Source organism: Pholis gunnellus (genome assembly GCF_910591455.1).
Source record: "Pholis gunnellus genome assembly, chromosome: 19".
In the NCBI taxonomy this organism is placed as follows: domain Eukaryota; kingdom Metazoa; phylum Chordata; class Actinopteri; order Perciformes; family Pholidae; genus Pholis; species Pholis gunnellus.
The window spans coordinates 19,890,700-19,918,275 of NC_136546.1; the positions used below are offsets into that span (position 1 = coordinate 19,890,700).

General features: G+C 41.9%; 1 protein-coding gene across 1 annotated transcript; it reads left to right on the forward strand.

Moving 5' to 3' along the window:
- On the forward strand, window positions 1–27,341 carry LOC306711347 (connector enhancer of kinase suppressor of ras 3-like). Its single transcript, XM_079180233.1, has 13 exons — window positions 1–151; window positions 11,510–11,673; window positions 17,267–17,469; window positions 18,102–18,189; window positions 19,384–19,425; window positions 19,998–20,117; window positions 20,213–20,272; window positions 20,390–20,458; window positions 20,767–20,919; window positions 22,782–22,912; window positions 23,019–23,203; window positions 23,512–23,592; window positions 23,996–27,341. The coding sequence occupies exons 1-13, from the start codon at window positions 100–102 to the stop codon at window positions 24,319–24,321; spliced, it is 1,674 nt and encodes a 557-aa protein (XP_079036359.1). The 5' UTR covers window positions 1–99; the 3' UTR covers window positions 24,322–27,341.
- The last annotated feature ends 235 nt before the right edge of the window (window positions 27,342–27,576 follow it).

Consider the following 27,576-nt stretch of genomic DNA (forward strand, 5'->3'; position numbering starts at 1 on the left):
GGGTTAACGGTGTAACGGGTTAACGGTTTAACGGGTTAATTAACGGTTTAACGGTTTGATTCGGTCGTTTTGCAGACGCGAGAGATAAACACCGGAGACATGGAGGCAGTGAGCAAGTGGAGCCCGCAACAAGTGGTGGACTGGATGAGAGGTAAGAAGTATCTTCATGTAGCTGAATACACTGAAGTCAAAGTATTCATACCACAGTGTACAAATACTCTGTTACATGTAAAAGTACCTCATTCAAAATGATATTAAAAGAACTAAATTATAGCATCAAAATAAACTTAAAGTACCAAAAGTAAAAGTGATAATTATGCAGAATTGTATTATATGAACTGTATTATATTATTGATTAATGCATCATTGTTGATGCATTAATATGCACTTCACTTTAATATGTGGGACTATCTATCTATCTATCTATCTATCTATCTATATATATGTATATACTGTATATATGTAATACTTTATAAACTGCTGTTAAATATTATTTAACACTAATATGTTTTATTTGTTGATCATATTTTGTAATCGGAATCGGAATCTAGTAACTAGTAAGTAATGTGTCAAATAAATGTAATACAGTAAAAAGTACAATAGTTCCACTGAATTGGAGTGTAAAGTACCAGAAAACCCCAAATACTCATGTATGTACAAGTATTTCACAATTGTACAGACTTTGAACACATGTACTTTCCACCACTTTAATAGTTTGTGTGTTATATTCAATTGTTTGGACACATTAAAGCCTTAATGAGTACTTTTTAGATATTTAAGTATATTCATGTAAGTTGTGGTATCTGGTTGTAGTCGTGACGTTCATGAAGTCGTACTTAAATTGGTAAATAAGACGTTTCAGGGGATAATACTTGAAGGTGCCGGCTGCTCGTCTCCGTGTTAAACACCTGTCGGTCTGTTCTGGTCGTATAGCTCTGCTTGAATGTAATTGGTCAACAGTTGAACCAATGAACGCCTAATATAAACACAGGTTAGTGTGTCGTGGTGGTCCAGGCTCATCAGGCGTGTGTTGTGTTGTTTACCTTCATGTATTTTACTGCCGGTCATATCTGTGCGTGCTGGTTGAGCGGCAGCTGGATAATATTTACACACTCGGCACTGAGCCAAGTATTCCTCTTTTTTTTTTTATTACAGGGTGTCATTAAGCAATAAACAGGCCCGACCAGTTAATATCAGCCATAAACGTGCACGAGGCCCCGTGGTTCTGGTTTTATAGAGACCGGTTTTAATTAGCAGGAGGTTTGAACAAGCAGCGGCAGGAGGAGAAGAGTTTCTGTCGCAGTGTTCGTGTCTTTGTGTGATCCTCCTTTTTTAATATGTGAGAAAACAACAGCTCGTAATCACGGCGTTGTTTTAAAAAAGACGTGCAGGATGTTCATGCGTTCTGGACCGGAAACTAACAGAATGACCTCAAATGTCCTGAAAACAACGAGCAATGTTTTAACGTGCAACAAAACAACAGTCGGGTTGTTGTGATTATTGCTGGATAACTCTTCTGCGTCGTAGTGCGCGAGCTTAACTTTAGTTTAGTTCATTTGCAACATGAATGAAAAGCTCTTGAAGGCTCGCTGAGCTACTGTGTGAAGCCTGCAAACAGAAACCAGAGCGTTGTTGCTTTTATTCACATTAACAAGTCAACGGTGTGAAACAGTTTATAGGAAATAAATAACTCAGATGTTTGGAACATTTTGCATCATGTGCTGCCAGAAACCATTCTTACTTCTCTTTCTGACTCCAAATATATGTTTCTACTCAAAACTATAGATTAATGTTGCAGTGCATCATGGGTAACTTTGCAGAGAGAACGTTGTATCACGTTCATTTTAAAGGCCAAATGCCTTAAATCGAAATATCTCTTCTTTGTGGCTTCACTCCATCTCTGTACGAGTTCACTGTTGAGAGAAAGTGATCGTCTGACAGCACACACACACACACACACACACACACACACATACCAACACCAACACACACACACACACCAACACACACACACATACCAACACACATACCAACACCAACACACACACACACCAACATACATACAAACACACATAACAAAGACACACCAACACACACACATACCAAAGACATACCAACACAAATACCAACACACATACCAACACACACACACACACCAACACACACTCACACACTTGTCATGTAGCGGCTCAATGCAGCGCTGAGTGTTGCAGACGATGGCAGCTCTCCACGAGGGTCATCTGAGCGTCACACCTTTTCTTTGTTCTTCTATGAGAAGAGTGACGAACACACACACACACACACACACACACACACACACACACACGGGTCAGTCACATGACCTGCAGCCTCAATTAAGCTCGTTCTCTCCGAAACCATGTAAAGTATCAAGCGTCCCCACTTCTCTCTGAAACGTTTCTAAACGGCTTCACGCTTCATATGTTCTCCGCTGTCGTGGTTCAGAAACAGGAAGTTGTTGTTTTCTGCACGCTGAGAAAAAAAACGACTTTTGACTCGTAATCAATAAAGTGATGAGCAGATACTCGACCTGCAAATCTGTGAGAACATTTTCAATGTGTTTGTCATCGCCCTGGTTTTGATCCTGTTGTTGTGTTGACAGAATTATCTTCATTATTGCTGCCTCGGGGTGTGTGTGTATGTGTGCGTGTGTGTGTGTGTGTGTGTGTGTGTGTGTGTGTGTGATCTGGGATCAGTTCCCACAGGCCGGCTGTCACCGAGCCGCTCCGGCTGACCACTAAACACTTCATCCTTCATTCCTGGAATAATCCTGAATATCACAGCAGCTTCATCTGTGTTACGGGGAAACTATAATATTTGGTATATATATAAGTCCGAGTTTAATTATTGAGAGTATCCTTGATGATTGGAAGTTGTGGGTGTCTACGTATTGTGTTTGATATTCAGGATGTTCTGGAGAAGTTTCTTGGTGTTTGTGTGAAGCGGTCGTCTTTCATGTATTCAGTTACTTAACGTTTTATTCAAAATGTCTCGAGTGAAGCTTGATAAATCTCGCAGGGACTTAATGCACGATTTAAGTTCTCATTTGAAAGATTGCAAAGTTCTGCTGCTCGTTTAAATTAGAGGATAACAAGTTAAATTCCAAAATAAATACCAGTATTATATGATCAAAGAATCCCACACGGCGTTCGGTGCAGATGGTACATATTTTGGATACTTTAATTAAAATAAGTTTGACACCATCTGAAGACAAACGGTCCACGATGCAGCTCTCAGATCAGCTCTGAGTGACTGATTTTAATTGTGTGTGTGTGTGTGTGTGTGTGTCACTGGAGCAAAGCCATCACACAGCTGTAGCTCAGAGGTACACACACACACACACACACACACACACACACACACACACACACACACACACACACACACATATCTCAAGCATCGAGCTCAGCGTGTTCAGACAAATCCACATACATTCTTCTCTGCTGGCTGGCAGGTGCAGTCACACATCATGATATAAATATATATATAAATATATATTTATATTTATATTCACAGCACAGAAACACCAAAGATATGTTTTGAAGTCATTTGGAAAAAGTCCCACCAGCCCCGATAATTGTGACACCAAAAGCAAATCTCTTATTCTTTGGTCCATCAGCTGGAATTCCACCAAATATGACAACTTTTAAACATCTTTTACGAGTACTTTCCCTTAATTAAAGTATGTGAATACTTCTCCCACCGCTGGTAGATGTGTGTGCATGCAGATGGAGGGATTCTCCTGATTGGTAGATACATTATACATTTCTAATCTTGCTTTAATCTAACTTCCACTGAGGGTGAATCGGAGGAAACGTCCACGATTCCCTCCACCGAGCGCCTCTTCCTGCCTTTATCTTCACTTGTGAGGAACGCTGACGTCGTCCAGGAGCCACGCCGGACCCCCGTAGAGCCCAAACATCAGCACACTGGGGACACGGGTCAAATACTAAACAATGATCTGTTTCAGGTACTAAATTGTGAGGATTTGCTGCTTTTATTAATTAATCCGTTAATCCAGAAAATATATCACAGATTAAGATAATGAAAATCAATATTAGTTGCAGCACTTACATTGATTCACCAACTTAAGTGACATATAACGGTAACGCCAATTTACTAGAATAAGGTATTGTTCTGGATTTTAACTGTTTCCTTTCTTGTCAATATTTCAATAAATCATTCTTAGATTTACTGATTTTCTTTTGTCTGTAAAATGCCGGAGATATAGAAGTCTTTATTTTTTAAACTGTAAAAAAAGAAACAACTCCCTAATGTATTAAATTGAAATGACAAAAACACTGTTTATCAGCAACAACAAATAGAAAGCTTCCCATGTTGCTGCTGCTGTGTTAATCAGTATCACCGTGATTCATGTGACGCTTCATTAATGGGTCCCAGTAAAGCCGATTGGGAGATTTGTTCAACCTGCGTCGGAGCTAACGGCTCCAAACCACCTGAACGTCATAAATACCTGAATGATTAAGAGCTGCTGGACTGGACTGTAGTGATACGGCAGCAGGATGTGATCCCACAAAGAAAGTCCCTCGTTTCAGAGCTTTTGGACCGACATTCATGATCCCCAGAGGATGAACGTTTACGGTCGTGGATACTCAAAGAGACTTTTGTGACTCGGATGCACCAGAACTCAACTGTGACCATCTCGTCGGCTGTAAAACGTTGGATAAACACATTTCATTTCCTATAAATCCTTCACAATAAAAGTCCCCTGTTATTTCTTCTGTTTCCTCTTCCTTCCTGCAGTATTAGTAGACGTGTTTTATTGATAAAAAGCTGCTAACAAAGCTCCGCTAATTTTAATTATAAACACATTTAATTTCCTATAAATTCTTCACAATAAAAGCTGTTCTTTTGTTATTTAAAACCTTTATTTTGAAGCAGAAAAATCAGTAAATGTGTTTTTACCAGCAGCAACTTCATTGACTTAGTCTTGGATTTAAATAAGTCAACATTTCTACTTCTCCAACCTTTCAGTTCTCGACATGCTACCTCTGAAGCTAATGAGGGAACATGCTAACGTTAGCATGCTAAACAATGTCACATCCTCTTAGTAAATGTGAGCAAAACCCAAGTTTACGGTCTACGTTCTTCCTCATTACACATTTACAAAGTAGATTTTTACTTTGTTTTGAATCATGCGATGTTTCTCAGCCCGTAGTCTTCAAGTTTTCTCTCTTTTGTTGGCGCATTGCTACACTGTCTGTGCGTGTTAGCGCCACCAACAGGCCAGTGGAATAAATGTCCATAAACCGTATCGATCGGGCTGTTACTGGTTAAAGTGGGACCTCAGCTCAGAACACGGTGAACTCTCACAATTCCTGTTTGTTTGATTTCATAAGACTTCTGAGCACAAATCTGCTCGAGGAAATCCTTTTTCCTCTTGAATAGTGTTTGTTCAACTGTGTGTGTGTGTGTGTGTGTGTGTGTGTGTGTGTGTGTGTGTGTGTGTGTGTGTGTGTGTGTGTGTGTGTGCCATTTGTTGCAATGAACGGGCGATTTAGAGTTCAACCGGGTCAGTTTCACAATGCAGAGAACTGCTATTGTGCAGTTTTGGCTCTTTTCCTTTAAAACGAGGAATGTGTAACTACAGCGGTGATTGTTGTTTCACTTAAATATCTTTTCGTTAAAACGGTTTAATTCATATTTATTATCCTCAAGTTTGTTTGTCGGGTTAAGAATACATTGAAAGAATCTAAACCTTGTTGCCCAACTTATGTAAAAACAGTGTAAGTTAGATTATATTAGTCGTGTCAACAAGGGCTCAACAGGGAGGCTTTGGTGACCAACTCGTGTCCGTTTTAACCTAAAATAAGATAAATAAGACCAGCTGAACATGCCTCCTTTAATAAATCTATTTTTAATATTTGATGCATCAATGCTGTGGGAGGTTTGGGAGGTTTGGTGAACGTCTTTCGCTGAGATACGTTGTGTGTTGTGCTGAAACGTCTCGTCTGTTTTGATCTTTCTGACGAATGATTAACTGGAGTGTTTATGAGGCAGCTGGAGTTTCACCTGCAGCTCTTCTTTTTTTTTTACTGACTTCCTCGTGTTTGACTGCAGCCGGACGGACTGACCCACTTTATCGTCAGCACGCCTCATAATAAATACTTTGAGTTACTGTCAGGCCAGGAATTTAGGAGACGCTCCAGAACTGTAACTATGTCAACAGAGGCCGGGTTGTTGAAGAGATTCGTTTATCAGAGACTTTCATCTGGTTGGACGGTTTCCTGATATCGGTAAACATTAGCAAACCGATTATCTCTCCCGCTCTAGATTTTGCAGATAACATGAAGGATTTTGTAGTTTGGTAAAGTGGCTTTTTGGGGAAAGCGGTGACTGTGTTCTGGTGGTTTTCGTGGTGAGTTTCCCCCTCTGAGCTGCTGCTGCTGCCCGTCGGTACACAGAGAGTTTCCCACCGCCAGCTGACTGACAGGAGGTCAGTCTGCAAATATAAGACCGGGCAGAGACCGGACCACAGGCGGAGGAATTAACTTCTGGTACAAAAGTAAACTTTGGGAAACGGATGCTTCTGGAAATGCGAGTCTAAAGTGAGAAGATAAGATGAGATCGTCCTTTATTAGCCCCACAGCGGAGAAAAGTGCAGGATTACAGCTGCAAAGTGCACAAAACAACAAGAGACATCAGTAATAAACAAAAGAAGAAAATAAAAAGTACAATAAATAGTCAAACAGTAACGGTATCATAAATACGTAAATCGCAAAAAACATCAAAAGCTAAAAATACAATAAAATAAAATATAAGATTCCTGTCATTTAATATCTTATTATATGAGGTATGTTATTGTCGATATAAATAGAAAAGCATTAGTTTGGAGACATTTACTGACTGCTGTTGGACTTTCTGTGTGCTTTCATGTTGAGTTCAACAAACAAAACGCTTCACAAAGAGCAAAGATTACAGTTTCCTCATGTGGACTGTGCTGCGACCTCACAGCTGATTAGATTCACGTCTGTGATAAATCAGAGAAGCTTCTATTAATATAACGTCGACGGGTAAACACGAGGGGGAATTTTAGGATGATTCAAGTCCTGCAAAGCTTCGACATACAGGTGGTTTATTCCCAGAATTTGAGTAATTCTTGGAATTGTACAAAGAGTATCTGTAAAGATTATAATCTCAACATGTTATAATCTCAACACGATGATATCTCTTCTTCCTCTGAGCTCCGTTAAAGCATCGATGAGCCTCACTGTTGATGCAAACACAGCCTCAGTCAGCTGTGTTTCATCAGTAAGCTCCTCCACCGCCCGACGAACGCCTGAAGAAGATCTTCCAACAGTTTGGGCCGAGCGCCAAACACGACTGCGATGTTTAAAAAAATGTGGAAGGAAAACAAATGTCCCAACTGTCACATAAACCGTCACCGTTTTATTTCTCAAGAGAACATTGGATCCAGCTACGGCTGTCGGCACTGGGCCAGATATTTCAGGTTATTCCACAGTGTGGATTCATATCTTTAACCTGGTTTCTTAAATGGATTTTAGTTTTCTCTGAAATGTGATGAACTTCCACAGCAGCTGAAGCCTTTTTCTGGACCTTTTCCCTGTGATTTTGGACCTGAAACCATCACTATATCTCACGTGACTTTGGACGTCCGTGCTTGTGTTCGATCGTGTAAACTCAACAGAAGCTCAGATGTGACTTTGTGGACGTTTCCTCTCTCTGGCTCCGGCGTTCGTCGGTGCTTTCATTAGCCCGACACGTGACGGTGGAGCCGACCCGCTGCTGCGCGGCTCAGAGATTAGCGGCCTCCTCGGGTGTCAGTAATGTGATCCAGGCTGTCGCCCGACACATTCCTCACGACCGCCGTCCGACCGTGACTAAACCGGGGAAAGTTTTGTTTGAAATATGTTGGTGTTTTCACCGTCACACCTTCTGCTGCGGAGTGTTTTTGAGGGGCGTGTTCCAGGCGGGGAGTTGTGGAATCTTTCTCTGAGGAAGTTTTGGAAACATCACGAGGAAAGTTTGCATCTGGGCAACTTTCCAGGAGCACGAAGAAGCAGAGAAAGTTTTCTTTTACCTCCGCTCTGTTACTGAAGGGAAAGTATTAAATATACTTTAAGTACCAAAACTAAAAGTATTCTCACTACGCAGAATATAGTTACAGTGTATCACTGAACTATAACAGTTGGTAAAGTTGAGGAATTTTAACTACTTAATATACTTCATAATTAGGCTAAATACTACTTAATAATACATCATAGTTTAATATTTTGTATCAGGAATCTGGATCCTGCAAAGTAAGGAAGTAGAAGTACAATCTTTCCCTCTGAGAGGTAGTAGAAGTATAAAGTTACATAAATGAAAGTACTAAGTAAAGTACTACAAGTACCTCAAAACACGAGCACTAAACTGTTTACAAGAGCTCACAGTTCTTCACAGATCTCGCCTCTTAATTCTGCTTTCAAAGTGCAGCAGATTGATGCATTTAAAAAAAGATTTTCTTCAGCGTGAGCGTGACCCTTGACCCCCCCTGGAGGGTCGGAGGGTCACCCCCCCCCCCCCCCCCCCCCCCCCATAGTTTCCTGGAGGAAACACTACGGACCAACAGTCCAAAAGTCAACAATATGTATTCTAGTGACGTATGAGACACAGAAAAGCTCCAAGATTTACTTTTAAAGAGCCAGAAACAGAGAAAGTTTGCACGTTTTCTCTTTATAAATGACTTAAATGGTCGAGTGTTCGATCTTCTCCCTCCGATATCAATAACTGACTCGTGCAGATTTCTTATTTCTCGGTTCTATAAACTGCCAAAGACCAGAGTCAGAAGCCCTCGGTGCTCGTGGCCCTTTGGAACCCGACGAGATGATTCATCTCTGGAGTGTTGCTCTCTGTGTCGGAGGTGTGACCACACAGAGGTGTCACATCAGCGGTTAGTTAAAGAGGAATGTTTCCTCCCTGCTGTCGGCCATCTGTCGCCCTGCGTGTCCGCCTGCAGACCGACGGGAGTCCTGGAGCTGCTTCGGGACACTTTTTTTTTTTAGTGACCTCATGCAGAGGCAGTTGTTTTCTTCCCACCGTTCACACCAGCTCAGGCATTTGGTTGGCCAGCTGATTCGGCCCCCGGTGCTGCTCAGGGCTGCAGAAGGTCTGCAGAAGGTCTGCAGAAGGTCCGCCATTTGGGGGACACTTTGGTGCAAAAGCTCAAACTAACGTGTTTTTTTTACTACACAGTTAAAAGTGTCCAAATGTAGCTCGTTAGTGAATCAGTACTCGGTGATTAATTCCTTTATTTGAGCTGAAACGCTGTTTTAGTGTCTAAATTTAACATCAGTGCAGTTTCTATCAACTTTTACAATTTTTTTAAAAAGTTTAAAGTAACGTACAACTGATATTTGAGCCAATTTGAATTACAAATTGGCTGCATTATGATGTCATAACGCGGACAAAACGGGACGTAAAAGGTGCTGAACGTGAGATTCAGAGCAGATCTGTTGCCTCTCAACGGCTCTCAACATGGCAACAGCTGAGCCAGTGAAGGCAGAACAGCATGCTAACATGTGCTAACGTGCGCTAACGTGCACTAACATGTGCTAACATGCACTAACGTGCACTAAAGGCCACATGGCAGGTCCGACTGTGTCAACAAAGCCCAGAGAAGCTGTGATTACGACACACAGAGGGAGAGAGGCTTCATTCTGTGTCTTTACGTAGAGAATAGTTTGATGTTATATTAATGCTCTGAATATCACAGAGAATCATGATTATCTTCATTATTGAGGTTTCCAGAGCCTGATGTGACATCTTCAGATTGCTTGTTCCTGTTGAACCAACCGTCTAAAACATAAAGATAAAGATATGTAGTTCACAATATTAGAAAAATAATCACATTTGAGGACCTGGAGGCTACATTCTCATCAGTTTGTTGACGTGTTTTATGATCGTTCTGACTTTTGAAGATCAAACATTTGCATTTCATGTTGTATTTGTTTCTAGACTTTGTTAAAACGTGACATTGAGAATCACTGAAGCAGACTTTTCTATAGATGGAGCAGATTTCACTCTTAAATCACACATTCGATGCTCCTCCGTCGATCCAGCGGTGAGAACTCTTTTATCTCGTCTCCTGCTGCTGCCTCACACTGAGGGGTCAGAGGTCAGAGGTCAGGGTCGGGGCCCAGAGTGGCGCCGCTGGAGCTGCTGGAGCTGCTGGCGTCTCGCTCAAAGTCACGTGTGCTCACGGGGATTGAAAGGCGGGATTCTGCCGGTCCAGAAGAGTCCAGGTCTCGTCTGCTGGTCCTGCGGGATGGATTCATGTAAAACCAACATTGACATGTTGGTTTTAGCAGTTTCCATCCAAAGACATCAGAGCTTCTGAACCCAAATACTCAATTTGAGTTCAACGTTTTGGCGTTTTTTAAACTTCATGATGTGTTTCATACGACAGTTTCTTTATCCTCTAACACGCTACTTAAAGCCGATCAGTTTAGAAACATAGAGATGGAAGTTAAAGGCACGATGAGCAGGATTCTCCTAGAAAACAAATGTACAGACTCAAAAATACGAGAATAATCCCGCTCAATCAGCGTCTGTCTATTCAGGACGTTTGTGTGCGTCATCGTATATATCGATATTATATCGTGAGAAGAGAGATCTTAGATGTTTAGGATATTATAATACAGCAGGAGTGTTGTCTTTTCCTGGTTTTAAAGGCTGCATTACAGTAAAATAACTTTCTCTGTTCCATTGTTTGCCTTTTATATCCACATTACTGAGGATTATTATTCAGAAATCTCACTGTGTGAATAGTCAACCCTACGGTATCACTATATTTGGTCATTATAAGTTATATTTGGTTATTATAAATAACAACAAACAAACGAATCTGGAGTTTCGCCCACATCCTCTAGCGCCACCCAACTAAACTCCTGTTTCCTGGATAATTGAAATGCAAATAAACTTTGTCTGATCGGTTTCGTGCAGAGAGACGACTCCTCTCCTCTCCTCCCATCATCCGCTCCGGTAAAAACGTTACCGCTGGATTCATTAGCCCGACGTGGCGTTTTAGTTTCCTCCTTGTTGTTGATGTTTATAAACCACAATCGACTCATCCTCCTCATTGTGCCTTTAAAAGTTGAAGTTGCTGAGCTTTTATTAGCAGATAAACATAGCTGATGGTGATGAATGTGAGGGATCCCGGCGTGGGACCTGAGGAGAGGTGTGGCGAGCTGGCAGGATGGTGTTAGCTGGGATGGAGCAGCGGGGAGAGTCAATAAGTCGCTGTTGACTCAGCAGCTCTGTTTGCTGTCAAACTAGAATAAATCATAACAGAGCCGACCTCCACTGAAACTCAGCTGCTCGGTATCGTTTGCTCATGTGCGGCACACGTCACGTTCTTCCTTGTGTCCTTTTAATTGCTTATTTAACGCTGTAATTAAAAGCAGAACAAGCCCAAAGAAAGCACAGAAATGTGTTTTGTGAAAGTCTCTCTCTCTCTTTGTCCCGTCAGGTCTGGACGACAGCCTGCAGCAGCACATCCCGTCCTTCCAGAAGCAGCAGGTGGACGGGGAGCAGCTGCTCAGGACGTCCCACCAGGAGCTGCTGTCTCTGGGCGTGTCGCGGGTCGGACACCAGGAGCTGGTGCTGGAGGCCGTGGATCTGCTCTGCGCGCTGGTCAGTAACACACAGCATCAAGCAAACCTCCGTCATTCACAGGGTTTCTATTTGTTCTCTATTAGTTGGGTGAAATCAAACTAAATCAACAGCAACAGCTGTTGTGTTCTCTGCTGGTAGTTTTATTTGTCTTTGTTTGAGTCCGCTTGTGTCTGACTCACTCTGCTCACAGACTCTCTCTGTGACGCCGTCACGGATGAGTTGGTGCGTTTGATTGTAGCTGTTCATAGAGAAATATTCTGTGTTGGCCCTCGTTCCAAAAAAAGACAATATTCCTCACAAGGATGGATAAAGAAAACCGCCTGCAGCTGTTCATATTCTAATTAACGTCACACGGCCTCATGTCTCATCCTCATCACCAGTGAATCCCACGTCAAATCACAAACACAACAATGCTTTTCATTGGGAATACCATTGAATTCCATCATTCCAGGGCTTTGTTTGAGGCTACTGAACTGAAAGAGCCTGACATCAGAGAGCCAGTGGTGGATTGTTACTTAAGTACTGTACTTATACATCTCAAAGGTAGAGATTACCTTTTACTCCACTATAAGATATTATAGTAAAACACTGACGGGGAACATTTTACTGCGCTATCAGTACTTTTACTTCAATGAGGTTTTGAATGCAGTACTTTTACTTGTAGTGGAGTGTTTCCACGGTGTGGAAGGTACTTTGACTGCAGTAAAGGATGTTAATACTTCTTCCACCGCTGCAAAGAGCACCAGGATCTCTCTCAGAAGAAGCTTCTTGTCCCGCTGACGGCAGCTGCAGAGCAGCAACATCTTTTCTCGACGTGTGAACGAGTTAAAGTAGCTCCATGTCTGTCACACGGGCCGATAGCAGCGGTTGATTCCTGGCTCTGATGCCTGAGAATGTGCTGATGCAGATAAAATGCACTCTGTTCAATCTTTATCAGATGTGGCAACACGCCCACACGGCTGGATTTAATACTTCTACACTGTAAAAAATAACGTGGCAATGGTTTTCTGCAGAGGACTCATTTGTTTCTTGGTTGGAAAAACTCTAATATGATTTGTTGTTACGCTGAATGCATTTAAAAACGTCATGTTGAAGATCGTTGATGTGTTTTTATTACATGTAAAATCAATCTGGACAAACTAAAAATCCCTCAAAGAAACGAATTACCCCAAAAACACTGCAAGTCTTTAAGTATGAGATGAAATAATAATAACACAACATGAATAAACATGTTTTAGACCGACACAAACGTGGCAGTCTGCTGTGAAATTATAGAATTTTGCATATTAAAAAAGCAAATGAGGAATTTTGCAAACTGTTTTTGCAAACGTTTATTGAAAGATGCAGCGTTTGAGCTCCGAGCCGAACATTTGGAAGCTCTCGTTTGAAACGGTGAAAGTGTTGAGCTGCAGACAAGAAGCCGCTCAGTCAGCTGTTCATGAGCTCCGACGTGAAAAGAAGGATTTACAGTCGGTGCTGAGGTTTAATGGTGCGACCGAACTCAATGGGCTCCAGCTGACAAACACACAGAAATACTTCTGCTGTTCAACTTGTGTTACTCAATCAACTCCACTCCACCTGACTCATACACATAATGTGTATTTCTAGATATCTTTTCATAACAACAGCTTAGAAAGTTGAATCTGGACATTATGAGCAGATGTTAGTCATTGAACTCTACTAAAGCTGCACATTAACACTATAAACTCTACTAAAGCTGCACATTAACACTATAAACTCTACTAAAGCTGCACATTAACACTATGAACTCTACTAAAGCTGCACATTAACACTATAAACTCTACTAAAGCTGCACATTAACACTATGAACTCTACTAAAGCTGCACATTAACACTATGAACTCTACTAAAGCTGCACATTAACACTATAAACTCTACTAAAGCTGCACATTAACACTATGAACTCTACTAAAGCTGCACATTAACACTATGAACTCTACTAAAGCTGCACATTAACACTATGAACTCTACTAAAGCTGCACATTAACACTATGAACTCTACTAAAGCTGCACATTAACACTATGAACTCTACTAAAGCTGCACATTAACACTATGAACTCTACTAAAGCTGCACATTAACACTATGAACTCTACTAAAGCTGCACATTAACACTATGAACTCTACTAAAGCTGCACATTAACACTATAAACTCTGCTAAAGCTGCACATTAACACTATGAACTCTACTAAAGCTGCACATTAACACTATGAACTCTACTAAAGCTGCACATTAACACTATGAACTCTACTAAAGCTGCACATTAACACTATGAACTCTACTAAAGCTGCACATTAACACTATGAACTCTACTAAAGCTGCACATTAACACTATAAACTCTACTAAAGCTGCACATTAACACTATAAACTCTACTAAAGCTGCACATTAACACTATGAACTCTACTAAAGCTGCACATTAACACTATGAACTCTACTAAAGCTGCACATTAACACTATAAACTCTACTAAAGCTGCACATTAACACTATAAACTCTACTAAAGCTGCACATTAACACTATGAACTCTACTAAAGCTGCACATTCAAATTAAGAAAGATTACATTTTATGGTCTCAATCTCTAGTTCCAAGTCTTCTTCAATACAGCATGATGTTCATTTAGTAAATGATGGTCCATCTAGAGTCAAACAGACCATAAAGCAGGGGATGCTTTAGGGGCGGGGCTACACAGTGATTGACAGGTCTCTACCAGAGACGTATACTGCGTCTCTACGTCACTCCTCCTCAGTCCAGATATGGTCACTTCCTGTTCACTGGTTGCAAAAAAACAAGATGGCGACGGCCAAATCATCAGATTCAAGGCTTCAAAACATCATACAAACCAATGAGTGACATCACTTCTTATATACAGTCTGTGATTCAGTTTCACTTGTCTAATACTGATCTTATACATTCCCTCGCTCCTTCCTTCCTTCCTTCCTTCCTTCCCTCCTTCCTTCCTTCCTTTATTCTTTCTCTCTTTTTTCAACCCTGGTTTTCTCGTTGGCTCGTTGAAAACCCTGAAAAAAAACATTTACTCACCTGTGACGAACTATTCTAGACTCAATGTTCGCTTGCTAGCTTTCTCCAGAGCTTTCGACCTTTCCTCTGCAAATGGAACCCAGAGAGAACAGAAGCAGGAAGTGACATCAGAGTCCTGAATAGATCCTCCATCAGGGAGAGTTTTCCTGTCTGACTGAAATCGAAGGTCAAGTGGATATTTTTTGCAGCACAGAGCCGAGTTTACTGCTCTCTGTTGTGGAACAGGAAACAGATGTGGCCCCTCCCACCTGTCACAAAGACCCCCCACCCTTCCTCTGAGACACACACACACACACACACACACACACACACACACACACACACACACACACACACATGCAAACAGAGGAAGAGCCGTTGCAGCTTTGTTCCAGCAGTAGCATCCGTTGGCCGTCAGATGATCGGTTTTTCCACCTGAGACGCTTTTAAACCGCTTTATTATCATCGGTGTTAAAAGAGCACAGTCATGTTTAGAGTGCTTGATTAACAGTGAGGCCCTGAATGTAGCACGGCTATAAGAGGCCTCGTGTTGCATTAAGTGTCACAGAAGATTAATTAATCTCCTTGTTACCGTTACAAGCTGAGCTAAATGAGAACGTTCAACTTCAAACTAAAAGATAATCGATAGATCATTTCTCGTCCTCAAAATCTGATCCCACTCAAATGTAAACGTCGATGATCTAATGATGGGTTTCAGTCATTTTTGCTGATTCTTTTTGTCGTAAATGTTATTAAACTGAATGTTTTTGGGTTTTGTTCTGTTGGTCGACAAAACTTCTGAAAAACGTCACATTTTTCATTATTTTATGAGATTTTATCGACAAACAAATGATTCACTTAATCAAGATCTGTCACATTCATCGACTGTAAAAAATGAAGTATTTCAAAAGTAAAAGCTTCCATTTTTAATGAGGCGCATTAAGCTTAAAATATAGTTGTGTCTATTTGTAATGAGTATTAAATAGTTTGCTGCTCTTTTTGGAAACTGACTCTTTAATACGCGATTAAAATGTGAAAATCAGCAGTTAGACGTGTTTAAAGGTTCATTCTTGATTAAATACTAAACATTCTCTGGTTCCAGCTTCTTCAAATATGATTTATAAATGTCATATATTTGTGTTTCAGACTGTTGGTCGTCCCCATGGACTCTGGGAAATTATGATGGGAATCTTTTATAAGCATCAACAATTAATTGATTAATCGTAAAAACAATCAAGAGGTTAATCAACCATTGAAACGATCATTAGTTGCAGCTGTAGAGGAACGTTTCTGTTCAGCGCCTTCAGTTGTTCCAACACCGGACCGACTTCATGTCAGAGACACGTCCTGATCACGTGACTTCTCACGTGACATGAACGCTTTCTTAAGGTGGATTTACGGTTCTTTGCTGTGCAGTCAGTCGACAGGTGGAACATCTGTTTTATTGGCTCTGAGCGACACGACGCCTCAAACATCTGGACCGCCTCAAAACATCTGGACCGCCTCGGGGCGAGTTCACACCGCCAGCTGCCTGAGAGACGAGATCAGAGCTCATAGAGAAGAATCTGGTTCAACAGATCGATCGATTTGATCAGAAGCCTGCTGTGAACAACAAGCGGGAAATGTTCCGGCAGCTTCTTTGTCCACAAATCGCACAACTTTTGTTTTTGTTGATTCGTCGCTACAGTAACCAAAGAGTCCGTATTGAACATTCATATCTATCGATCACCGTCACTGGTTATCGCCAACGCTCCTGTAAACTAAGGTCACACCGGCTCACTGTGGGTTTGTGTGTGTGTGTGTGTGTGTGTGTGTGTGTGTGTGTGGTTTTGTGTTTATATTTGAGTTGTTGCTTCTCTGAATCTGATTCAAACCTTTAAAACATTCTAAAAATCAATAGATTATGTATGGAAGCCCATAAAAAAAATAAAAAAATAAAATATCCACCCAAAATAAATTATATATATATATATATATCCACCCAGAAAAAAAAAAAAAAAAGATTATGTTTTTTTTTTTTTTTTCGGAACAAAGCAAAAAAAAAAAAAAAACATAATCTTTTTTTTTTTTTTTCTGGGTGGATATATATATAATTTTTTTTGGGTGGATATTTTATTTTTTCGGGTGGATTTTTTATTTTACTTTGCTGGCGGGAATGGGCTTCCATAATTATGTCACAAATTTTAACAATAATCTTTATAATTTTCCTAAAGTCATGTTATGAATGCAGCTCAAAGTGCTTTACTCTAACAAACAAAACAAAAGGCAATAAAAACGTATAATAATAGTTTGTTAGTATATTTAACAGCTGTTTTCCAATTTTCCTTTGAGATGGAGCAGTTATTTTCAAAAGATGATCTAAGCAACGTGAAATATATATCTTATATTATATATATATATATATATATATAATTCAGCATTATAGAGCTTTAAAGATAACTCTAAAGATGCATGTAAGCCTGGACCAACGCTGTCTACTCACTGCAGCTTTAACATCCTGTTTATTGAGAATCTATTGTTCAGAATGTCAGACTTTCTGTATTTATGTTATTTTTCTCTTTGTTTTGGACAGAACTACGGCGTGGAGAAGGACAACCTGAAGACGTTGGTGGGGAGGATGAGAGCGGCGCACCACAGCCTGAGCGGCTCGGTGGCTCAGCGCAGGAAGAACCCGGCCTACCACAACAAGATCTCCCATCAGCCCTCCAACGAGTTCCTGACCGCCGTGGTCGAGCTCATCGGAGCCGCCAAGAGTCTGCTGGCCTGGCTGGACGGGTGAGAGAACCCTTCCATAAACCTCGCCGGTACTCGTTAAAACCAGCGAGTTCCTGCGCTTGTAGCAGCTTGAAGAACATTCCTGCTCGCTGCAGCTGTTCACCGAGAACCCAAAACACACCTGACATCTGTCGCACACACACACACACACACACACACCTTTGAGCTGTGTTTAGAATCTAATTAAGTTCAGACAAGTGTTGAACTGTGTTTGAGACGTGTGATCAATCGAATTAATGTTCACAACGCTGAGGCTGCAACATGAAAATAGGCTGCGAGCACATATGGAAACTAAATGTGGATTAAATTTACTTTTCTCGAGGTGCTGAAGACAACAGAAGTTTTATTTCTCCGTAACGTTCTTTCCATAATGTCTTCAGACTCTTCTCGTAACAATCTGAGTCTGTCAGCAGCAACAAGAAGCTCTTTAATGGACGTACATGACGAGGAGGATTACGTTACATGAGCGAGTTCATTACAGCCAAAAACATGAGAAAATAGAGTCCAGGTTCAAAATGCAGAGGTTGAAAAGCTTAAAACATAGATATGACATAAATGTGTATGTGTGAGGTTATGAAATCTCTCTCTCTATCTCCCTCCCTCCCTCCCTCCCTCCCTCCTCCTCCTCACAGGACTCCTCTGACGAGCGTTAATGACTTCACTTCCACTAAAAGCCGAATCATCCAGCTGTGCCTGGAGCTCACCTCCACCGTCCAGAAGGTCCGTGAGGCTCAAACATCTCTGACGAAAAGTTCTCGTGTGTTTTGTTTTTCCTCTGATGAAGGTCGTGACCCCCGAGGGCTGTTTGTTTTCAGGCTTTGATGAAGATGAAGATAACTCCTGTTTACTCGTACAAAGTCCTTTTGATGAGGGTTCTCTTTCAGATATCAGCGCTACCAAAACACGACATTTTAACTTCTTAATCTTCTGATAATCATCAGTTTTGATCCATCAAAAGCCTGAAACTGGAAGTATTTAAAGGAGCATTACGCAATGTTTCCATGTGATGATTAATGAAACTACTACTGGCTGTTTTAGCAAATAAAAAACTTAGAATTGTTCTGAACCTGGAAGTCAACACAGCAGCTTTTACGTGTTTTCTGTTTAGCTTTATTTAGTGGAGAGGTGAGATTATTTAGTTTGGTTTAAAATACTTTTTAAAAGGTTTTATTGAACAAAACAAAACGTAGGCTAACAGCTGATCCCGAACCAAAGAGCAAAGGTGAAGTTCTGGTATTATTCTGGTTTTGTTGAAGACATTTCTTGCAGCGTTGTCGTGTCGTCGTCCCTCCCTCTGGTTTCACTTCGCAGCTTCTTCATTTCTCAAATATTTGCCTTCCCGCCGATTCCTTTCTCTTCCTCTGTTTGCTCTCACTGACGTGGGGAACGCTTCCGTTTCTGGTGTTTGTATTCTGAACGTGACGTCGTACAACCAGGACTCTCCACTGTGACGTGGAGTTAATATCACCAGTGTTGACATGATGAGTATTTAAACATGATTACTCATCGACTCTAGAAACATCATGCATCTGTGATGAAGACGTTATTCTCTCGGCTCCATCTTAAAGTGAAATGCATCAGCCTGGTGCAGATGAATTTATTGTTTTGTCCGAATAGTCTGAGGAGTGTTTGAGGAAAGAGCCGAGGCTGCAACATCACATCAGAAAATGTCACAAAAGATTCACTTTTATTAGGAAAAAGTAACATTTTCTTCATGTGACCGTTTTATTTGATCTCTTACATTATTGTCTAAATGTTGAACTCTGCCAGGTATTTATAACTCTGATGGTGAACACCAAAAAGCTCACTCACTCACTCACTCACTCACTCACTCACTCACTCACTCACTCACTCACTCACTTACTCACTCACTCACTCACTCACTCACTCACTCTGTCTCTCTCTTAATTACAGGACTGCACTGTTTATGAGATTGAGGAGAAGATTCTGGAAGTGGTGAGTACTGCTTCTCCTTTCTCCTCTGGTTTGGATGTTTGGAGATGCTGATCGGAAACACACACACAGACACACACACACAGACACACACACACACACACACACACACACACACACAGAGTGAGTGATCACACATTTCCTTTTCCTCTCTTGTACTGACTGTCCCGTGGTGTTCACTCCGTGCGTGTGTGTGTGTGTGTGTGTGTGTGTGTGTGTGTGTGTGTCTGTGTGTGTGTGTGTGTGTGTGTGTGTGTGTGTGTGTGTGTGTGTGTGTGTGTGTGTGTGTGTGTGTGAATTTGCAGGTTTGTTTATTCAGCTCAGAACATCCACTTCCTGTCTTAGATAACACTTCCTGTTGGTCGTCCTGTTGTTCCCAGAATACTGAATCAGCTGATGTTAAACCACTCTCTAATGTGACCTCGTGACCCTCGTGTCTCCTCTAACGAGTGCTCCACTTTTACTTCAGTTGCATAAATCAACGCCGCGTTTAATAAACCTTCTGCCACTAAAACGGTCTCTTACTCTGGTAATTAAAACAGTTTGTTTTCCTTCTCGTCTCTCGTGTGTTTCAGTCCCGAGCTCTGACCGCCGTCTGTGAGAAGACGGTCCAGGTGACCTCCGACCCCTCAAAGAGTGAGATGGCCTGTCTGGAGGAGGTGCACATCACCAACATCAAGCCTGGGGAGGGACTGGTGAGCTCAGACGTGACAGGAAACAGAAAATACACAGGAGATTCATATATATATTCTCAAACACACAGTTCTTTAAATGTGTTTTAATCTTTCAGGGTATTTACATCAAGTCCACCTACGACGGGCTTCACGTCATCACGGGAACGACAGAGAACGTGAGTGAGCTGTGTTCTCTGGACCTTTTTTAAACGTGTTATTGTGTTTTCTACTGATGCTCCAGATGTGGCTCTGCCGTTTACCTTCTAACAAGAGTACAAAAAACTGTCCTTCAGTCTCCTGCAGATAAAACACAGAGGATTCATGCTGGAGATGAAGTCGTTCAGGTCAACAAACAGACTGTGGTGAGTCAAATGTCCACTCTAAGAAAAAGGAAAAAGTTAGAAACTCTGGCATCAGAGGAGAAGATCGATGCCTTAGCTTAGCTTAGCTTAGCACAAACACTGGAAGCAGGGGGAAACAGCTAGCCTAACTGTCAAAAGGTTAAACATTGTAAAACAGTTGTTGTTTAATGTGCGGTTAAAGCTCCGATGCTCTGAAGGTGACGTTCTGTTTCTTGGCGTGACTTCCTGGAGTCTTGTAATTAGTGAACTTTTATCACGTGTGGTGTTCGGTGCTGCTCAAGAGCTCCGCTCTGTGATTGGTCCTCCAGGTGGGCTGGCAGTTGAAGCGCCTGGTGGAGAAGCTGAGGGCGGAGTCCGGAGGCGTCGTCCTGGTGGTGAAGAAGAGGCCGTCCGGAACGTCCGGCGGCGGCTTCGCGCCCGCCCCGCTGAAGAACCTGCGCTGGAGGCCGCCGCTCATACAGGTGAGCCGGGTCCCAAACAGCCACCACTGCCCACGTGCCTTCGAGCAAGACACTTCTTCTTTCCCGTCCTCCTGATTCTTTTGTTGTTGCCATTGTTTAATAGAGCGACTAGCAGCAGGAGGTTGTTCTGTGGTCGTGGTGTTTCACATGCGGTTTTATTTCCCAACAGCAACATTAAAAGTGTCTGATGTCCGGAGCTTCTCTGCTGCACTTGAATGCATCACACAGACAGACTTTTATATTACTAAACGTGTGCGTTATGTTTCGCTTCAAAACTAGTCAAACTGAGGGAATAAAAAATAGGAACTTGTCTGTCAGAGGCTCATGCAGTGTAGCAGTAGAAGGAGGAGAGTGATGTAGTTTGATGGAGAGGACGGCGGCCATTTTGAATCCGGTTCGATGTATGAAACCGGGTAAATAAAGCGCCCCCTCCGGTGCATTCTCCTTCTGTCATCACAGCTTTTTTTTTTTGTTTCTGTTTGTGAGCAACCAGTGAACACGTCCGCCGCCCAGTCTGCTGCTCCACCGAGGTGTGAGGGGGAACAATGGATCCCGTCTCCTGGAGAGGAAACGTTGATGTCAGACATCTTTGGATGGTGACTCGTTCGTTACTCGGTTCTGAATTCACCAAATGGCCGTCAGGGGGGTTTTGCGTTGACGGACGTCCAGGATGTGTGTGTGTTTTAGGGTCGATTAGGCGTCTTGAACGCCCCTCGACAGCCCGGTTCAGTCTCTAATCTCTGCGATCAAAACAGATCTGAAGTCGGTCTCCGTCACTCCTACTGTTCTGGTCAAAGATCATCTTCAATCAGCGCTTACGTCTCTGCTACTTATACACTTATATATTAAGTGTAAAGAAGTAAAACGGACACCATGTACACATTTTTAGATCAATAAAATGGCATTTTATGTAATTTCCTAAAAGAGCTGGTCACTGTAGTTTTTTTGAGGAACGAGTGTGTTTGTTGGGGACTATTTTCAGCGGCGGATTGATCCACGTTAATGCTCTCGTGGCAGCAGGATGGTGTGTGTGTGTGTGTGTGTGTGTGTGTGACTGAGTCAGAATGATCCACAGTGTTCGTGTTCGTGGTGATCAGAATAGATGTTTAATCAGCAGAACGCGTTTCTTCTTTCAGAAGTGGTTTTCAGACGAAAGCAGAAAAAGGAGCTGAGTGAAGTTCCTGTTTCTGAACGTACAGACGGTCTGGAGGAGAGGAAGGAAACGGAACGGCTTCGTCTGCTGTTTCTCGATGTTGTTTTATGAGAAACACCGTTTAACCTCACAAGGGTCCTCTCTGGCTTTTTAAAGATCACATCCCCTTTCATATTCTCCACCTATTAAACAACCCATATGCATACAAAAGTAAGAGAAAAGTCAAAGCTTCATGTGTTAAAGCTGCATTCTCTCTTGTGTCCACCAGGGTTGTATAGAAGTCTATGAGAAAATGACTCTACTTCTCTCTTGATTTATTACCTCAGTAAACATTGTAAACATGAGTTTATGGTCTCAATCTCTAGTTTCAAGTCTTCTTCAATACAGCATGATGTTCATTTAGTAAATGATGGTCCATTTAGAGTCAAACAGACCATAAAGCAGGAGATGCTTTAGGGGCGGGGCTACACCGTGATTGACAGGTCTCTACCAGAGACGTATACGGCGTCTCGACGTCACTCCTCCTCAGTCCAGATATGGTCACTTCCTGTTCTCTGGTTGCAAAAAAACAAGATGGCGACGGACAAATTGCCGAACTCGAGGCTTCAAAACATCAGTCCACAAACCAATGAGTGATGTCACGATGACTACGTCCACTTCTTATAAACAGTCCATGAGTTTGTGACTCTCTCTCTCTTGTTGTGTCCAGACCTCTCAAGGAGCTCCGGGTCTCTACAGAGCCCGACAGCCCGAAGCCTCCGACGCTCCTGGGAAGAGAGGGAAGACGGCCATGTTGGATTTGTACGTCCCTCCTCCCCCCGCCGCACCGTACGCACCGCAGTGAGTATACCGCTCTAGACTACTGCGCCATACTCATGGTACAAAATAGGACCAATAACCCTCCTCTTCCTCTTCCTCTTCCTCTTCCTCCTGTCCTCCTCTGCAGAGACGGGAAAACGAACGTGTCTCCGGGTGTCAAACGGAGGCCCAGGTCTCCAAACTCGTGTCTGGACTCGGACGTGCGGCGACGCTTCGCTGTCGCTGACGACAACAAGACGCCCGTCAGCCCCCCCGCGCCTGAACTCAACCAACCAATCCCTGTGTGCCTTAGACAGCGCCAGTCTACACGCTGTGAGCACACACACACACACACACACATTTAACCTCTCCAAGCCCTTGATTTCGTTATTTTAGGGCCCACAAAGCACAAAGTTTAGAGCTGCTGGCTGGTGTATTTTTGTTACCTTTGAACAGAGCCAGGCTAGCTGTTTCTACCCGTTTCCAGTCTTTGTGCTAAGCTAAGCTAACTGTCCGTAGCTTCCGTGCTTTCTGTGTTCTCATCTAGCTCTCTACAAGAAGGAGTGCATCTTCAGGAGAGATCACACCAACAGAATATGAAGTGTTTTTTAACTTTCTGTTGTGTCTGGACGGGTTGGCAGGTAAACCTCGACCCGTCTCCATGCCGGTGGAGTCGTTCTCAGGTGACCCGTCCTCCAGGCCCGGCGCTCAGAGAAAGAAAGGTGAGCGTCCTCACGTTAATCTCACCGTTATCAGTAACGTGTCGCCCGTCGGCCTCGTTGGCGGCCGTCCAGCCGGTCGATGATTAACCGAGCACTTCACCTTCAGGAGCCGACCGTGTGGATGTCAGCCTTCTTTTAGTAATTTCTTTATTTAGTACGAGTATTTCATATTTAATATTTGAACAGTCTTATTTTTATTTCAGTAATAAGTCACATGATCTTCAAACTAATTGATACAATGTTACTGGAATCAAAAAAAGACAATTGGAGGTTCCAAGAGAAACAATATTTAAATATACAACTCTGACTATTGAGAAGAACACTTCTAAACACCTGAACTCTCCCTTTAAAGTGAGACATGTAGAACAGTTTAAGTGAACTCATTGTTGCCTCCTGGTTCCAGACGTCCTGCACAAATATCTGAGTAACGAGGGCATCAGCACCATCATGGAGGAGGAGCCGTGTTTCCCTCTGCCGTACCGAGGACACCCGTCTGTCCGCGGCGTCGACCACATCCGGGGCAGCCAGTGCTTCATCAACGCCAACCTGCACAACAGCGCCACCATCCCTTACCAGGAGGCGGCGGCGTCCAAGAAGTGTGCCGCCTCCGCCTCCACCGCCGCCACCGCTCCTCCTCCTCCTCCTCCTCCGACGACGATGGCCGTCACCAAACAGTCCACGTCGCTGCTCGGCGGCTGGCTGGCTCGTCTCCGGCTGCTCAGCCACTGAACAACAAAGATCTCATCAGATAAAGATGCGTTCAGGAGGAGGTGGTGTATCCTCAGCCCCATCTTCAGGATGTCTACAAGATAAAAAAAGGTTTTTAATGTTTGCAAAGTTCAAGATTTACATTAAAACACAACAGACATGATCCAAAGATTTCATAGAGGAGATCTAAAGAGTGAACGCCAAAGCAAAGAAGACAAAGAACGTCACACAGAGACATTGACGAGGACAGTTTAAATACAGCTCTGTTACCACCATGAACTTCAGACCAGAGACTCCATGTTGACGCTCATTAGTTACATTTAAAGGAGTAAATTATATTACAGCTGTCTGGGCCGGTGGTTTGACTTTGTGTATCAGTGATGTAGAGATGTACTGCAGGACCCCGTGACATCACTGTTTGGTGAGGTCATAACTGCACAAAGTTACAGGGAAACTTTCTATATATATATATATATATATATATATATATGAATATATATGAATCCCTGCTAGCAGCTGAACTCTTTGGATGTCAACTGTTGGATGGACATGTTGGACATGTTGGACGCACATATTCATGGTCTCCTCACATTCATACTACTGACTTTGGTGACTTCTAGAGCTGAGTTTTAAAAAGAATCAAAGATTAAATTGATGAGCATCGGGTGGAGCAGCTGACCCCAGTTTGTGAACCGGGATCCAGTCGAGGACGTGACGGACGGTTCGGTGGATACAAAGTGTTTTCAGTTTGACGCCTTCAGCTCAGCTCGTGCCATCCACAGACCTCACTGCTCTTAATTAGAGCTGGAAAATCCTACTTATTCAAAGGGCAGCGAAGCAACCACCCCGGGTGAGTGTGATGCATCGAGACTCTAATGAAGACAAACAACCAAAACCCTCTTCAAGCCTTAAAGACACTCGAGAAGAAGCGGATTCATCTGCTGAAACCTCAACATCTCAACATCTACAGCTGAGGAAAAGCATGCAGACGGCTCAACGTTGATCTCTTATTTCACTGTGGCTTCAGAGACATATTAATATATCTATATATTCTAATGGACATGAAACGAAAACACTTTTCAATGTTGCATTTTTTTAATGCTGAAAACTGCCTTTTCACTGACAGTTTGGACCTGCTGAGCTTCCATACAGGATGTCAAACTCAAAGAACAACAAGTGGAAAGCGTTCAGCTTGTGCATGAAAAATAGTTCTTTTTGTTTTAGTTTTGGGCCTTTTAACCCCTTAAATACCTCATCGTCTCTGTTTGTGGAGGCCTGAATCTGCTGAAGATGAAGCTGGTTTTGGTTTTTTCGACAGTTTCTTTTAGAAAAGAATCGATAAGAAGAATTAGATCAAATCTAAACTCTCCCAACATGTATACGATTCAGTGCCTTGACACTCATCTGACGGGTTCAGAGAGAAAGATCAAATCATCAAACTTCAGTGTGTTTCTAGTTTAAAAGTGGTGAAGCATTTCTAAACATGGAGTCTTTTCTTCTCGTGTCTCCGTCTGTACATATGTCTCATAGATTGTTTTATTTTATTTGACGTTCTGTTATTGAGAAGCTAAACAAATAGAAAATACAAGAGCTCAACATTGTTACTAAATATTTCTGAAACTTCACAAAAGTCTTGTTTTACGACAGCGATAACATTATTAAACTTGTTTTTAGGAAAACTAACTATATGATAGTTTAAATAAGATACAGTAACAAAATGCTTTAGTGAAGAATGGTAAATAACAACATTAACCAAATATTAATCACAAAGTTTTCCTGCAGGGTTTTTACTACTTAAGACCTTTACACACGAAATATACAACACCAAAATACTGGCCTGTGAATACTGCTCATCATAACTATAATAATAATATATTTCTATTAATTATCTGTGTTTACCCTGCAGTGACGAGTCAACATGTCTGCTGTGTAAAGGGCCCATTATGTCCTATAACAGCACGTAATATAAAAACTCTTAAAGTCTGTGTTAAACTGTTTTCATGGACTCAAACTGAAGAAGCCGTGAACGCTCACAGTTACAGCTGAAGAGGAAATGTGGTCAAATTTCGCTTTTATTTTTTTGGTTTAAGAGTGAAATTTAAGTGTGAAATTCCAAAACGTTTTTGATCTCAAACCTGAACTTGAGTTCTTTCTGAAAACCGCTGCTGTTATTTGACTTTAATGCTGTAAGCCGCTTAAAATGTCACGTAAAACAAACTCGTTAAGAACTTCGGTGGTTCCTCTGAATGTTCTCTGAAGAGCTCCTGCGTCTTTCAGGTTCTCTTCATGTTCCGTCATGAACAAAACGTTCCGGAGGAGTTCCTCAGGGAACCGTGTTGGATCCTCTCCTGCAGCTTACAGTCAGAGGAGCTCCTGAAGTTTCCATCTGTTTTCTTTTGTAAAGAGTGATTCTGGTTCATGTATACTAACAAAACATGATGCGAGAGCTTTGAAAGCTCGTACAGAAGATCATCGGAGTGTAACTGAAGCTGTAAATATCACCTCGCATGTTCTTTGCTGGATAGAAACGTGCAAATAAGTGGAAACATGCGTTTCTCTCACACCTGAAGAGAGTCTTGGTCTCTGAACGAAACATTTCCATTTAAAGTGAGAATATGTAACTTTTTTTGTTTGTAAAAATATGTAAAATTCATCATTTTACAAATAAAAAGTTTGATTTACAAGCACTGAAACACGGTTACTATTATTATATATTACCATGTCAGTTTCCTGATTTTATTTTCCGCACTTGCTTTCAGTCGGGTCACCGAATGTTAGCAGAAGAGGATCATGGGAAATGTAGGAAAATTCAAAACGCCATCGTCCTGTAATTCCCACTTGTGGCCACAGTTGCCTCTGTTTAAGGTTTCACTTTAAGGAGAACATTCCTCACTTATTGTTCATTGCTTTTTTGTATTTCTACATTTTTGGACGATCCTGATTTGAGTCATTTTGCCAAAAACTAAAACGCATATTATGAATCTGTTTTGTCCCTTTTAAGTATTTCATAAAGGTTTAACTCGTTTCATTCTTCATGTGTAATGCTGAACTGTTGCAGAGCTCTGCAGTGAGCTGTGACGCTTTGTAACTTTAAAAAAAAATACAAGAAAATAAAGTGCAATTTTATTTTGAAAGATTTCAGCTTCAGTAGAAAATCCAGTGTTTCCAGAAACACATGTTTCCTCTCCTGTTTATTCAAACTGACACACCTCAGCGTACTTCACCCGTTACTATTATTCTTCTTCTTGGTATTCATTTAAATACAATGTGTGTCTT

Excerpts from the sequence above, each read along its gene's own strand:
- LOC306711347 (XM_079180233.1), top strand. The coding sequence starts at position 100 with ATGGAGGCAGTGAGCAAGTGGAGCCCGCAACAAGTGGTGGACTGGATG. Across the intron at positions 11,674-17,266 it reads TGGATCTGCTCTGCGCGCTG|AACTACGGCGTGGAGAAGGA; the intron begins GTCAGTAACACA and ends TGTTTTGGACAG. Across the intron at positions 23,593-23,995 it reads CGGCGCTCAGAGAAAGAAAG|ACGTCCTGCACAAATATCTG; the intron begins GTGAGCGTCCTC and ends TCCTGGTTCCAG.